The 16,091-nt window shown below is 41.1% G+C and overlaps 2 protein-coding genes across 5 annotated transcripts in view; both read right to left on the bottom strand.

Annotated features, from left to right (window-relative positions):
• Positions 1-2,354, bottom strand: part of usp54b (ubiquitin specific peptidase 54b) — a 57,557-nt gene extending 55,203 nt beyond the window's left edge. For 2 of the 3 annotated variants that reach the window (XR_006092919.1, XM_042397744.1), the window contains exon 1: positions 2,028-2,354. The gene's annotated coding sequence lies outside the window, so the exon portion shown is untranslated. Of the gene's footprint in view, positions 1-876; positions 1,520-2,027 lie in introns of those variants that run through there. The other variant, XM_042397745.1, reaches the window with a different exon arrangement.
• Positions 2,355-4,018: 1,664 nt separating this feature from the next.
• myoz1b (myozenin 1b) lies at positions 4,019-14,930 on the bottom strand. Of its 2 annotated transcripts, none has more exons than XM_042397746.1 (6): positions 14,843-14,930; positions 12,055-12,141; positions 7,387-7,553; positions 7,234-7,303; positions 6,955-7,141; positions 4,019-4,790 (listed from the first exon to the last, which is right to left on the bottom strand). In XM_042397746.1, exons 2-6 carry the CDS (start codon positions 12,137-12,139, stop codon positions 4,556-4,558), a joined length of 744 nt encoding a protein of 247 aa, XP_042253680.1. In that variant the 5' UTR covers positions 12,140-12,141; positions 14,843-14,930; the 3' UTR covers positions 4,019-4,555. The 2 variants fall into 2 exon arrangements, with proteins under 2 accessions (XP_042253680.1, XP_042253682.1); XM_042397748.1 differs by having other exon boundaries at positions 7,234-7,300.
• Between the last annotated feature and the right edge of the window lie 1,161 nt (positions 14,931-16,091).

Here is a 16,091-nt window from a genome sequence, read left to right as displayed (position 1 = left end):
ACACCGAGCGGCACACACTTGGCTGAACAGGGCAGGTTACTGAAATATTGCAACAAGACTCAGTGTGAGTCCCAGAGCCGAGGAGAGCAGCAGGTGAGCGAACTGTCAATCAAAGCTGTCAATCAACGCCCACACGGCAAACATGAAAGCTGCTATAAGCCTTCTGATCTTATTAACGGAGCAATAATTTCCAAAATGACCACCAGTGCACTTATTAGAGGGCCCGAATTTAGCAGTTGAGACCATAATTACTCTTAGAAAAAAACTTTGTATTTCTAGAGAAAAGTTGACGTTTTTTGAATGGGAGTCAGTTGGAGCCAGGTACTTTTTGGAGCCGGCATCTAGCAGCCGTCAGTGGCATATTAAACTTTAACGTACCTCCACATTGGTTTCAACCTCAAGCCACAGTTGCTGCTTGAGTTGCATCTGAGGCTTCAGCAGTCTGAATTAGTCAAATCAAGTACAAGTCTTCCGAAGCTACAGTTCCTCTTTGTGTTTCCCCCTGTTGAGCTGCAGTGGACGATAGTAACTTAAAAAGTACTTAAAAGGCTGTAACTCTTACTCAAAACTTCACATAAACATTTGAATACATTTTTTGCATAGAGGAAGGAGTGAAAGCACTTTTTTAGGAAAGGATCTGTTAATGGCACAGTGTTCCTATGGGCTCCTGACACTTTTAACCACAGTATGGAAACTACAGAAAAAGAATACAAAGCAGATATTGCCTCATCTCCAAAAACTAAAACTGAAGGTAAGTCCAACTTAAATGTCAAGGCGACATTTCAGCTCAGTTGGGAGGGTGAAGGTGTGCTACTGTAGCTGTGTGTGTGTGTTTGTGTGTGTGTGTGTGTGTGGTGTTGTATTGTGGGGACTCACGATCCATGTAGGGACAGAAAGCTGCTCCACGCAAGGTAAACTGTTCACTTAAGATCTCTGTTAGATTTAGGCTTCAGTTAATATGGTTGTGTTTGAGTTTGGGCACGTGACAGCCATGGTTAAGGTTAGGATAAGCCTCCAAGAGTCACTGTAAAAAAGTAACGTCCTCACACGTGCCCACAAATCAAAAGTGCGTGCCCGCTTAATGATGTGGACTAGGAAAATGAGGGGCTGGCCAGTTTCCTGTTTTCCCCATTTTGTAGGCTATGTATTCACGTGTGTGTGTGCGCGCGCCTGAGGCAGCAAGAGCTGTGTCACCAACGCTGATGTGACGGTACAGGCCGGCGGTGACGCGTGCCCGGTGAGGGGCCAAAGTCATCAATCACGCGGATCGAAACCGCAACGTTAAATCAATATCGGCCCCCCGGGAGCGATGACAGTGGAGCGTGAATCCGCCTCGGTAAAAAGGCTGTGCGGTCTCTGGGCCATTCATCAACAAGTCCACACAGTCCACCAAACACCGCAACCCGCGCAACCCCAAATCACGCAGCACGGGGCAGCACAGAAGCCACGCGCGCAGTTACGGTATGTAGACGGGACGGCCTGAACAATAACACCTGTAACTGAGAGACACGAACCCCAACTGTGATGCAACCGGGTTGAACTTGAAGAGGGGGGGGGGGGGGGGGGTGCTGTCGTCCGTATAGCTGCGTAGAAGAAGACTTAGGCTACTGACCCAAGACCACCTGATAACAGACTGAACCTGACAAGATGCAGAGCAACAGAAAGAGAAAGAGCAGCACGAGCATCAATCCCGGGCTCGTGCTGGTGATGATAGTAATGATGATAACGATGGAGATGATAATGATGATGATGATGATGATGATGATGATGATGGAGAAGATGATGACAGCTATCCTCAGAGACTGTCACGAGAACACATCTGGAGAGGACCACATCTGGCCGACACGTTGACTGCCCCCCCCGCCCCCCTCCCACAATAATCACACACACACACACATGCTGATGGTGTACTCTGTCCGGTGTTGTCACATGCGCGTCCCCCCACCCACCCCCCGCCCCCCCACTCCGGGTCCCTCGAGCGGTGATGGACCCCATGCAGTGCCCAGTGTGCAGGTTTTTTTACTCACCCCGGGTGCTGTCGCCGCCAGTCTCCGTCCGATCGCGTGTACTACCGTGTGATTTTAACGGGAGAGAGGAGAGGGCGAGCCGTGGGCGCATCCAGCCCCCACCAGCGCCATCCAGCGCTGCGGTCGCGGCACGCCGCTCTCGCGATACCGTGCCATGGTCGCAGCTCTCCGCTCCACCACTTGTGTGACGTAGCGGTTTTGTCAGGCGGCCCGCTTTGCTCAACCCGATGCCGCCGCCTTCTGGGCGCGAGGCGGAAAGAGTGAGAGAGGATGGTGATGATGTCATCCCATGGCTGAGTCGTATGGCTTTACCTGTTTGTCAGTGAAGGTCCAGGGAAACACACACAAACACACACACACATACACACACACACACACGTGCATCTCTTCCATTTTCCCTTTCTATCTCTTCCACTGCTTCTCTCTCTCTCTCTCTCTCTCTCTCACACACACACACACTCAGTCTCAGTTTGTCACATGTAACCTGCTGTCAGCAACATGCAGAGGACATCTGTATAATTGCTCTTATTGGAGACCCGCCAGCACCAGTTTAGTCACAGCCTGAACACGCTGACTATTCATAGAGCAGGTGAGAGGTCATGGGGACGTTGTTGAGTTTGTCACCGATGGTGTGCAAGAGACACGAACAAGAATTTGCTTTCAAGAACAACTCAAACTTTTTAGGTGCATGTTCAGAAGCATGTTTTTTTGTTGTTGTTGTTGTGAAATGTTTTAGTCTGCATCTTTCATTGATGATGGTTTCATCTTCACCGCTCAGGAATGTTTGGGGCTCAAGGCAGAGTTTTTCCACACCTGCCCTCCTAGTGTTGAGATGTTTTTAATACCACTTTAATGAAAGAAAGTGGCATTAGAAATGTGGCAGAGCCTACTAAAATAGTAACATAACAAAGCAGCATAGAAGGCTTTTAATTCTGATAACTACTGCGTGCCCCTTAAGACCGCTAATTTTTGCATTTAAAAAAAGATTTTGGCCTTTATTTGATAGGTCAACAGTATAGAGACAGTAAACACAGGGAGAAAGAGACTCTGATGACATGTTACTAAGGTTCCCAGCTGAAAACAAACCGGAAACTTTGCATGCTATGTGTCTTAAGCATTTTTACGTGTAACTACAGTACGTATAACTCCTCTAGGGGTCATTGTTGAATAAAGAAAAGTCTAAATCCACTCAACCACCAGAACACCCTAATTATAGAACTTAAAAATTTACTGAGATATACAAATGTGCCATATGAACTTTAACTTAAATCCCTGAAAAAAAGACAACAAATTAACCCCGGTAACAATCTGTCTACTACATTTCCTTGCTCATAAAAACACTAAAATAATGACAAGAAAGATTTGTAATTAGCTTGTTTACAGGCCTCTTGGTGGCTTTGGGGCTCTGAAGAACTGCTTAGTTCACTTATAGCACTTGTCTGGTTCTTTGGTCATCTTTGACACAGAGAGCTGCAATCTTTACAAGATTCATGTGCTTGAGCTAGAAAATAATAGCTTTACATCTTCAGTCAAGGTCCACTTACTAGCTTTTTCCAGGGCTTTCAACTACATCTCACCATCTCCATCAGCACAGTTTGCTCAGTGGTCATGGAGATGGCTAAGTGGACCAACTTAGGTCACATTTCCAGGATGGTCTTTGGCATCAAACATGATGACACCTGAGCAAATTCCATCAGCTGACGATGACCACAAGATGCAGTAGAAAGCTCTGGAAAAGAGCTAATGAGCGAACCTTAAAATTACATCATTTCATCAAAAGTACTTAAATGGTTTTTTTATGATGTGATATTGTACAGACCCCATACACTAACCAAGCACTTTATTATTATTATTATTATTATTATTATTATTATTATTATTATTATTATTATTATTATTATTATTTGCACACTGCATATACTGTTTACACTTTGAATTATGCACCACAACACCAAGGCGAATTTCTTGTATGTGCAAACCTACTTGGCAGTGAACCTGTTTCTGAGAATTCATGGCAGAGCTGTTGTAGTGGATTGCATTAGATTGCACAGGTTTTCCTAATAAAGCGCTCGGTGAGTGTATAATAGAGGGTCTCCTGGACTAGCACAGTGCAGTGCTACATGAGAAGAAATCACACATTCTGTAAAGGGGAACTTTATTGCATAAATACATTGTTTTAAGAGTGCAGAGTGCTTTATCTATTTCTATTCATACAGGTCTCATATTAGCACACAGTATGCAAAATCATAGTAAGACTCATTCATAGTCGGGGATGAAAAGGTAAGAAAGCACAAAGGAGACCAGGGGAGATCATTTGTCCTTTTTCATCAAGACATTTTTAGTCAATTTCATTTCCATGCAATTAAAGTACATTTCAACACATTTTCATATGAGAATCAGCAGATGTAGCAGTGCTTGTGCTGTCAGTGTATGTGTTGTACTTATGCTCTCATGCAAGGGTGTATTCTTCATGTATGTTTATGAGTTCCAGTGCATGTACTTAAATATGTGTGTGTCTGCATGTGTGTTCACAGGTCATCTGTCTCTCCATCAAAGGGGATGTTGTCCAGGTCCATGTGGATGTTTGAGTTGTCCTCGCTGCAGACCCAGCCGATGGGCGTGCGGTTGAACGAGGGGCGTGAGCGGATGTCGGCCTGTAGGGGAGGCAGGGGCTCAGGTTCCTCGGGGGCAAGGCTGATGTCTGGGATCTCGAAGGTCAGCATCTTGGACCCCTTTTCGAAGCCACCGAAGGGCAACGCTGTCCTGGAGAGGAAAGAGGGAAAGAACAGGGAGCATCGTCATCATCACCATCATGAGGAGCATCTCTGGGGCTGTGCATTGCAGCACAACAGGTTTCACTTTTCAAATTTTACTAAAGGGGACATATTATGCTTTTTCTGGTTTTCTGTTATTTATATTATTTATATGATGTCGGATATCTACGTTAAACCGGTTCAGGGTTCCAAAATTTGAGGTTAACATATGTAGAAATGCTGCCTGCAAGTCAAAAACCAGGGCTTCAAACTGCTCTGAATGCTTCATTTGCAGTGTTTTTTTCTATCTTGCTAACAAGCTGCACGTGCCCATAAATGGCCGTCTGTTACGAAGCCTTTGTTGCTAAGGTTGTTCCATGTGTTTTTTGCTTTGTCCATTCCCATATTTTGGATCAGATTCCAGCTCGATCATGTACATAGTATATATGTGAGAAGTTGACATTTGGAGGAGAGAATGAGAAAAAGTAGTGAGTTCCTACAACTATAGTTTGTTTCATGGTTTGTTGACGTAGTCTCCCATGTGATGCAGCTTCCAAGAGCTGGCCAATTAGAAGAGAGTGGGCTCATCGAGAGGGGGGCCTTAAACAGACAGGTGCTAAAACGGCCTGTTTCAGACAGAGGCTGAAGTGAGGGGCTGCTTAAACGGTCAGTACAAGATAAATAAGAAGTTTTTTGAACTGTAAATCATGCAAAGATATTCCAGTTGAGCCCCAGACTCAAGATATAGACTTAAAATGCAAAATGGAAACTGCCTAATATGTCCCCTTTAAAACAGCAACACACTCTTTTAATATGACTGATTACAAATTACCATGTAGGACAGAACCTGACAAACTCTTGTTTGCTCAAATACTTGAATGAATTTCCTGTTAATCATAGTTTGTTAGTTGTTTATTGCTTATTTAGACCCATCAGTAATTACGAAGGATACAGCTGCTCTTACCGGAGTCCACAACAACCATTAACAGCACTACAGCGCACTGAGATCAAGGGTTCAAATAAGATTAAGATAATTACAACTGGATCAAAATGTTGCCTGAGTAGTATAGGTGTGTTCATTTCTAAATGTCAGTGCTGTGGCGTGCATGGTCTGTAGCTGCTGCTGAGTAAAGCCATGGAAACACAGCCAAGAAGGAAGGCAGCTTTGTACCGCTGATGAAACAGCAAACAGCTGGTTGTCATAGTGATGTAGGCTCTATGGGAGTGGGTTAGAGAAACCGGTGCTGCAGCAAAAACTTTTAAAACTTTGCCCAATAATGAGGCAACTGCAATACCTAGAGAAGAACATGATACATACATAAACAAACAAATATACAAATCAAAAAACAAGAAAAACTGTAGTAAATATTCAGTAATAACTTAAAAGTAGCCATTATTATTTTGATGTACTTGGCAGTTAATCATTTTTCAAATTTAATAGTGCTTGGATGACTCCTATTTTATCGTGTAACTTACCTTAACTATCTATACTTCAATCTATCTTATCATCAAGATAGGACAAACTAATACATAATGATAGTCATTACATTGATCTCCTATCAAACATTAAGCTCAGGGTGTTGGAACATAAATTGCCAGATTATGACTACCACATGCAAATTTAGACAATCCAGTGTGCCTATCCATGGGCATTACGGACCCAGGGTTTGGGAGCTTTTTTCTTGACTCATTCTAGGGACTAAAGGTCAGAGTATCTTGACCTTTGCTGCATTGATTTTGACTGTTCTTTTTAAAATCTGTGTCTCACAAGTCCCCCAACTTCATATAAGTTGTGTCCCTTTAAGACAAATCAAACGGTCTTCCAGAGAGGCAATTTCACTCGTTCCCTGAACTATTTCACTAAGAGCAGTAATTATTGAGAATGATGTTCTACAGTAGCTAATGTCACTCCACTAGTGTCAAGATAATGTGCCCAGTGGCAGGTTGAAAACTTTTAATACAAAGCTAGATAATTTATTGTTCACAGAGAAATTCTTTCAATACTTTCTGACATTTTATAGACCAAATAATCATTTAATCACAGAAATCACCGACAGATTATGTCAAGTCAAGTTATTGTTAATACCTCTCTTCTGTGCGTGTTTGTGCATAAATAAGATAAATAAGATGCAGCTGCATTCATTTTTTTTCTGTGTGTGTGTGTGTATGTGTACCTGTTGAAGCTCTTGTAGTGGGGCATATCTACATGCGCATAGATAGGTCCTGGCATGCTGGCCTTCATGGTGGCTGTCAGCTCCTGGTTGCCCTTCATGGCCCGTTCCCATGGCGATACATAGGTGCGTACATACTCCTTCCTCCTCTTCTCCCTCTCCGCCTCCTCATCCACTGTCTCCTCCACCACTGAGAGACACAGGGGCAGAGGGGATGAAATACAAAGTTAAACGACTGGAAAATTGTCAGAAAATATACAAAGTGCGTCTCTGCACACCGACCTTCTTCCTTTGGCATCTCAGGCTTTGGTGGAACAGGGGGAGGGCACATCAGCAGATTCTCGAGGTTCTGCTGGAAGAAAAAAGAGGAAGATACAGGCTGATCAGCGCACACACATACATAAAACACACACACACTTTCTCGTCATGACTCACCATGTTCTCGTTGGTCACGATGAACTTCTCAACTCTCTGCTGCCTCATCCTGAACATCTTGGAGCCCTTGTTTGTGAGCAGGGAGAGCTCCTCCAGCATCACATCCTTGGGCGTCTTGATCTTGGTGCCCAGGTCGAACTCGGAGGCCTCGGGGTCTGACTCATCATCTGAGAGGAAGGAAGAGGAAGAGGAAGAGGTAAAAATTAATCGACTGAATATGGAAGAACAGATGGGTGCGTGCAGAAATTATCCTCGTTCACACATACAGAGAAAAAGATGTGATGATACATTGGTGTAAGATTCCTTGGATATGAAGTGTCAACTGAACAGACTTTTGACCAGATTTTTTTATCATTAAGTTGTATTAGAAGGCTGTTTGCAATAAGATCCTCTATCCACATAGAAACCATGCAACATGCATCCCACCATCCCTGGTTCAAGTACCACTAATATCTAATAAAGGCAGCTGTATTTCAAAAATTAAAAGTGCCATACGAATTAAATCACCTTGCCTTTAAAGATGAGCACTAAACTTAAAAAACATTGCATTTGATGCAAGAATTCCAGATGTTAATTTATTACCTCGACCAAGGAGGCATGTTTTTAATTCAGTCTGATTATCTATTTATTATTAGCAGGATATGTTAAAAAAAAGATTTTAGATTTTAATAACAATTTGGTGGAAAATTCAGACACGGGCCGAGAAATGAGTGACGACTTTTTGGTGAAAATCCAAGAATACTTGAAGGTAATAGACATAACAAACATTTTGGGAGATGCGTGTATTTGCTGTCTTGACGAGAGTCAGACGAGAAAAGTGATACCACCCTCATGTTTAAATATGAAGCCACTGCCAGCTGCTGGTCAGCTTAGCTTAGTGTAAAGACTTGAAACAGGTGGAAATAGCTAGTCTGGCTCTGTGAGGCCTCCCAGCACCTTTAAAGCTTACTTATTAACACGTTATATCTTGTGGACAAAAAACAGACAACAAATTATGTTTTTATTGGGGTTTATGCTAAGCTAAGCTAACCATCTCCTGACTCCAGCTTCATATTGAATGGACAGATATGAGACTGATATTGATCTTCTCATCTAAATCTCAGCAAGAAAGCCAACAAGAGTAAATCTTAAAATGTTGAATTATTCCTTTAAAGCACATCAGACACTTTATTGTAATTGTACGCAATACATCGAAATTTTGTGTGGCAACACTCAGAAGACAGCAGCAGTGGGAACACTAGGAAATGAATAAAGAGAATAAAATAAAATCAATAAAAATAATTTTACATATTATATTTTAGATGCATATATTAGCTTATGACATATATATTAACTTATAGCAGGTAAAGAATATGTGTTATTTGTTAACATTATCAGATTAGATATTTTTAAAACATTTTCTCTACTTTCTAAACTCCTGCACCTACACATAAACCTGACTCACAGTTAATTATCACTCTGCAATTCCAAAGTATCTTTTGTTATTAAAATAGCAGCTTGGAGGATTGTGCAGACTTGGAGGAGTTATACAACCTCTGAGTGTTTTCTAGTTTTTTTCAACTAAACCCATTTTGCAAATTAAAGGGTGGGTTTACCTTCCACTACATGTCTGATATTGACTGAAGGATGTTTGAGGCTGTAAAAGACGCATTTTTATCCTCTGGCTTCATACCATCCTTGTTTAAATGAATTAGAGTTGAAACCTGTTGTGCACTGCTAGAGGATAAGTGTCTGTAAAACCAGGGGAGTTGTAGGGGTTACTAGGCCAAAGCAATATGGAAGAAAAGGCCACTGGGGATTGTCACTGCAGGTTTTCTGGTGGAACTGTTTATGGAGGGAAATCCTTATAATACTCTCTCTCTCTCTCTCTCTCTCTCTCTCTCTCTCTCTCTCTCTCTCTCTCTCTCTCTCTCTCTCTCTCCCTCTCTCTCTCCTCCTCTCTCTCTGTGATGGAGAGATCTGATGGATTTTACTGCTCCACAGAGCTCCTCATAAAACACTCTTCTCATCCACCACATACACTCTGATATCACTCATAACACCTGGAGTCCAGCCATAAACCAACATACACTCACACACACACACACACACAGACTCGCACGAACACATCTATAAAGCGGGGAGTTGGCATTGCAATGCTGCGGAGAGCTGTTAGCAGTACCTCATAAATCAGACTTGTGCAAGTGGGTGTGTGTTAAGTGAGTGTGTGTGTGTGTGAGAGAGAGAGAGAGAAAGAGAATAATTGAGGCTGCTGAGCAGAGCGAACTCTCCCATGGGGATATTGATTAGAGTGTTAATTCAGAAGAATGTGAAACTGGAGCCGGCTGCTGACTGGGAGGAAATTGGAAAGACTGACAGAGGCAAGAGGGCGGACAGACGGACAACATACACACAGACTGACAGAGGCAGGGGACAAACAGCGAGAGTGACACAGTGGCCGGGATGATGGAGAGATGAGTGGGCATTAACTGGAGCAAAATAAGGGATAAGCAGGATAAGCTCCTGAATGACTGACTGAAAACAAACTGGTGGAAAGATACAGATGTGGCTGCAGATGTGACAGCAGAAGGACGAGTGGAAAAAACAGGAAAAGACATAAAATTGGAAAAGACATCAGCAGATTGTTGAATGACAGATATAAACATGCAGAGAAAAGCTCTAACTGTGCTGTCAGGATATCGCCAGTGAAAATATTTTATTAAAGTTGGTGTTTAAAAGCAATTTTACACATTTTCCTATAAGTTAATGTCTACTCTGATAGAAAACACAACATATTATCTCCTTTAAAGGTCACATATTAGACTCCTTTTCAACAAGTTAAAATAGGTCTCTGAGGTCCTTAAAACATAACTTTGAAGTTGTTTGCTGAAAATACCATTCAGATTACGCATTCTCACATGCTTCTATACCCCTCGGTTTCTGTGTGTGTAGCTTTAAATGAAAATGAGCTGCTGATGCCCACCCCCCACTCCGGACCTGATACCATGGTTGAGAGTTTACCCCCCCCCCCCCCATGAAATTATCCAACATGGCTGTTAACAGAAACGCAGGAGTTCAATCATACATTTGATCCAGAAATTCAAACGTTGCGAATCCAGCAGGATGTTTCTGAATGGTTAGTCAACAATTTTTTGCAACTTATTTTATGTGTGGAACTTGTGCAACGATGCCTTCAGAATGCCTTCATGTTTGTGAACAAGCATTTTTTTCATAAGGAACCTTTAATTTCAAGTTCCTTCAAAGTTAAAAAAAAACTTTCTGCAGTATGGTCAGCAGTGAAAGAAGTATCCAAATTCTTAACTTGAGTAAAAGTAATATAAGAGTAATTTACATATAATGTAAATGTACATCATTACAAGTAAAAGTCCTGCATTCAAAATCTTAGTATTAACAGAATATTGTACTTGTCAAATGTAAAAATTCTCTTTTTGCAGAAAAACTCAGTATTGTAGATTGTTTGATTATTATATATCAGATTTGATTATTTACACATTAATTACTAAGCTGCATTTTCATTTTGCAGCCGGTTGAGGTAGCGCTTTCTAACTGCGTCATATACTCTTTGCTAGTTTAATATAGAACAATTCATTTTGTTTTATAAATTCATTGCATGTTTCATATGTAAAAACTGAATCTGAAAAGCAACTACTAATGATAGATGTTAAATAAATGCAATGGAGTAAAAAAGTTTAATACCTCACGTAATGTACAAAATAAATACCTTAAAATTGCACTTAAGCATTGTGCAATAGTTGAGTAAATGTAATTATTTACTTTACCATACTTAACTATTTACTATTATGACAAGACCAACTCATAATGGAAATAGCAGAGGTATACATTTTCCCAAAACTCAGCCTGATTTTGGTGTTTTTGGAAACGTTGGGATCTCCACTATAAAATTCAGACATAAGTTCTGTTAGTTTGAACAATATCCAACTGCACAGCAAACGTTTGAACAGATGGACCCACTGGAGAGTCTGGCAAAGGGAAATGCATTTAACACTCTCTGTCTGGTGGGTCTGGTGGGTAAAATCTGTGGTGCAAAGGGAGTGTTTTTTGGAATAAATGAGGCTGAAATACACCACAGCAAATAAACCAAGATGTTGCTCAAATAAACCATGTAAATAAATTCTGCGGTTGTGGATTTTAAGGCCAAGACGTGAACTATTAGACACGTTTTTACAAGTTGCATCGATTCCAGTTCAGTCACTGCATACACACAGCCTCTAACAAATATAGCAGGAGGAGAATCACCGTCTGGTATTTTGTGTTGCATCTAATGGTGACAGATTTGTGGCTGCTCTGCCATCTGATAATGACCCACATCCCTCCAGGAGATGCCACATGCATGTTAGATATTGTGTTACTGCTTGGAACAAGTGTGTGTGTGTCTCTTTATTTAATTGTAATATCATAAGACCACATGCAACGATTTACACCCACGCAGTTCGATTTACACACAGACTGTGCAGATAGCAGACACCGCAGAGCGAAACTTACAATTGGATTTGACATTTACTGGACTGGATAATCAGATCACATGGGAGATAAAGAAAGGTCTTCAAGGAATGAGGATGAAGAGGACCGGCAAAATGTCTCCTGTTTACAATTTTGTGTGTGAATGTGTGTTCATTACACATGTGTGTGATTGTGTGTGTGTCTTACCATTCTGGCTGACGTTGGACAGGTCAGTGATGATCTTGTTGGCCTTCTTCCTCTTGTTAGGAGGGGCAGGAGTTGTCAGAGGCATGGCTAAGGACAGAAAAGAGCAATGATTACTCTAATTGTTTGGTTAGAAAAATACAGTCCAAAAAGAGTCCAGTCCACTTGCTTTTTCCTGAGTTTTTAACCAAATCTAACGGTCTACATTATTGGATTGAGTTTGCTGCTGAGAAACTCCATCCTTGAGTTACTATAAGAACTTTTTGTCAAACTACTGAAGAACTTTGATGGTCAGGAACTCAAGATGTAAAAGAAAGTTTTAAAAAGTTAAGTAAACTTAAAATGTATTTAGATTTTAAAATTTAAAGCCACATTCGTCAATATTTTTATAGTGACGGATCAAATGACTGTGTTTAATATGAAAGAGACTTATCATCAAACTCTGCAGCTCTACTGAGCATCTTTCAGCTCTTTTTTTGGGGGGGGGGGGTACGGCCCATGATTCTACCGTTTGGTTCAGTTCTCATTAATTTTCCAGCTCCAGCAGGCTTCTGAACTACCTGGTGAACATAGTGGAGCATTTTGCAACTCAAGAGCCACTAATATTTGAATATTGGAATTACATTCATCAGGTGGCTCTGTGCCTGCTGGAGGCGTCAATAGGAAACTGTTTGCTAACGGATTTGCTTTAACAAGTTTTCAAGGTGGATATATCATACGTCAGTGTTGTGTTTACTGCCAAGTGGCCAAAAAATGTATTAATGCAGGTTTAAAAATTGAGCAGACATGTACAAAATAAATCATCACTGGACTTATAATAATAATCGATTCTAGCACACTTTGTCTTTTGCTTAAAAGCATCCAGGTTGCTGTTATGTGAATTTGGGTCTGGAACTGCAGAAAGCAGCTTCACCGTACGGCTGTTTCAAATGTTTTGATACCCTAAGCACCAATGAATACACCAGCTTGCGTCAAATTATAAATTAAAATACATTCTCAGCCACTAAATTAAAAGGGACAAACTGCTGTGGGACATTTAAATCATATCATATAAAATTAGTTTACTCGCTGCAACCATATTACTATCATGAAAACATGATTACTTTTAGTCCGTTAATTACACTTATCTATTAATTTTCATTTTAGTATTTTTTAATTGTACTTCTAATTTTTCTGTAAAGCACTTTGTTCAATGTTTCTTTTAAAATGTGCTCTATACTGTAAATAAACTGACCTGACTTGACAATTATTTCCTCAATAAATAGATTTGGTTTGAATTAATCTTATACTATAAGAAACAAACAAATATTAAGAATTATTTCCCAAACGCTGAATGGTATTTGGTTTGTCAGGCGTCCAGTAGAGAGCATGACAGAATTAGCAACAAGACTGGCAGTGAAATGTGATACAACAAAAGTGTTAAACTTATGTATAGTATATCTATAGTATGAGAAAGTCTACAGAGATTTCCAATTTGTTTATGATGAAGCTGCACATCAGGTTCCAAATTTTAGCAAGCTCCAGCAGAAACCTTGCTAGGCTCCCTAATTAAGTTAAGCACTCTTTAAACATAGTGTATATGCCCCTGCATGCCCTTAAGGACACTAATTCCCAGTGGCAGCTCGTGTCTCTCTCGACTAACACTCAGATGGGGGGTGGCAGTATGTCGCTGTCTATTGCACAGGTCGAAAGCAATTATGTAAGGCTGGAGGTGAGTCCCAGTACAAGAGAAAAAGCTGGAGGGCCCGTCTACAGGGAGACAGTTAATGTAATTGCTTTTCATCCGCTGTAATTGAAGCTCATTTCCTAGCCTGGGATTCAGTCCTGTGTGAGCTATTTTTATGAACCCATGTTCTATAGCACCGTGGTGAGTGGGACTGTCATCAGTACAGGACATACATACAAATGAACACAGGCAAGCACACACACACACTCAAATAGCTTTTCTCTTATGATTAATGTGAGTCGGTGGTTATAGATTAAAGACTAGGGATTACAGGTGTTTTTGGATGTTCTAGGAAAGGCAAGATGGAGGGAAAGTGCTGCTGATGCCGACTACAGGAGCAGTGCGACGGCCTGGGTCCTGTTACCACCTCTCTGAACGAAGAGGCGCTCCTGTCCCCCATGACCAGCCTGTTTTAGCTCCCAGATAAATCTCTAGGAGACAGCTGGGGAGGAAGGGCATCAGTCAGCACATTCCCAAATACACACATACATCCATCCCCAAGCACCCTGCTCGCGGACTAAAAACTCTACTGCAGCGGGCCACATTCCTCACCCACCACAGTGTTAGGTAAGAGCTTCTGGAAGAAGAAGAAGTTGCAAGGAAGAAGAAAATCATCCACCAGCTGGCTTTCATCATTCATAGTTGTTTAACTGATATTTAAATTAGCAAAAAGCTGTGTGTCAGCAATATAAATGTCAAACTACATTAAATATGATATGATTTTAAAGCCTGTCTTGAGCAAGAAGTGCACATTTTAGCTAAATACACTGTCCATTCTGTAATATACTGTTGAGCATCTGCTCCTTATTCCCTCGAACATTTATTCATGTAGATGCAGAAGCCTCCTCAGGCCACAGATGGGTTTCTCCTGCAGGGCCATGCCAAAATCTGCTGACCGCTGGAGTCAAATGAATTTGACTCTAAATATCTCCTTGGACAGAATTATTTAGCAACTCAGTTACCATCAGCAGCAGATAATCCCCAAACACTCAAGGCATGTAGGAGAGAGATTTCTTTGTGTGACTGAGTTGTATCGCTGTTGTCACACACATTCATTTCTCTTACCTAAGACCTAGGTATCCACAGGAAGACACAGGTCCCAGAAGGTCCCAGAATAGGTGTGCGTGGAAGAAGAGGAATATAGATTCCCAAGTAAATTTGTGTTCCCAAGCTTGTATTGTACTGCCTGCCCTCCTCTTCGCCCCCGGAGAGAGTGAAACCCTATCAGCAGGGCTGCTCCAGTGGACCGGGCCTGGAGGGTGGGAAGGGGGGTGGGGTGATATGAGTAGGGGGTATAGTGGGAGGTGGGTGTGGTGTTTCGAGTTAAGAAGTTGGTAAGATATGTGACAATAATAAAATAATGATACATTTATTTTATTTATATATCAAGTTTCTTTGTGAGACAATCATATTTTCATTTTTATTCTTTATTTAAACCTTTTTTTAACCAGGAAAACATAATTGAGATTAAAAGCCTCTTTTTCATGAGCATCCAGGCCAAGATAGACAGCAATAACAATGAGGTACAGACAAAACACAGATAACACAATATCTACCACAAAATGAAACAGAAATGCAATTATTTATAAAATTCTAATGCAATCATATGTAAGATTTGGTCCCAGAACTTGGTGGAAATGGGTTTTGGTAACTGTGATTGCTCCTCCTGTCGATACTAGCTGTGTCATTTTCTAACACAACCCTAATGTAAGAGATGACAGATCAAATCCACACACTCTGTGCAAAAATGCATAATAAAATTCATTCCAAGCTATATGTCAGAGTTAGGCAACTCAAGTGTGAATCTTCCAAAGTTACAGTCTTTTTAACACAGTATTCCCTCTTTGTGTTATTATCCCCCACATGCAATTCAGCAAGGAAACACTGTCTGGGGAAATACAATGAAGGAATTTTGCACTAACTTTGGAAGATACCCATATTATTGAGCAGCAGTTTTATGCCTCTTGTGTATTAGCATTCCATTTGAATCACAGTAGTAAACATCTGCTTCTCTAAAAGATACATACAGCTGTTTCCTACAAAACAGAGTCACAGGCTGAAAATCTTGTTTATTGTGCAGAGGACAGAATATTTTTTTCATCCAGAAGGTCAGAAGGAGTGTACCTTCAAAACAGCTGTTAAGGTTGTTGAAGACCTGGGTTTCTCAAACATTGCTAATACATGAGAGGAACAAACTGGGGCTAACATTTGGAATTATTGCATTATCACAAAGAATAAGGACTGTGGATTTTGTCCCCCATCTCTGACATTGGAATCACATTTCTAAGGTGTCTTTACACAAACCAGTATGGGC

The sequence above is a fragment of the Thunnus maccoyii genome, chromosome 20 (assembly GCF_910596095.1).
Source record: "Thunnus maccoyii chromosome 20, fThuMac1.1, whole genome shotgun sequence".
Taxonomy (NCBI): domain Eukaryota; kingdom Metazoa; phylum Chordata; class Actinopteri; order Scombriformes; family Scombridae; genus Thunnus; species Thunnus maccoyii.
The sequence above is the reverse complement of the archived record's forward strand: the minus strand, read 5'-3'. Positions and strand labels throughout refer to the sequence as shown.

Excerpts from the sequence above, each read along its gene's own strand:
- myoz1b (XM_042397746.1), bottom strand. The coding sequence starts at position 12,139 with ATGCCTCTGACAACTCCTGCCCCTCCTAACAAGAGGAAGAAGGCCAAC. Across the intron at positions 7,304-7,386 it reads TCGTGACCAACGAGAACATG|CAGAACCTCGAGAATCTGCT; the intron begins GTGAGTCATGAC and ends TTTTTCTTCCAG. Across the intron at positions 7,142-7,233 it reads TGAGATGCCAAAGGAAGAAG|TGGTGGAGGAGACAGTGGAT; the intron begins GTCGGTGTGCAG and ends TGTGTCTCTCAG.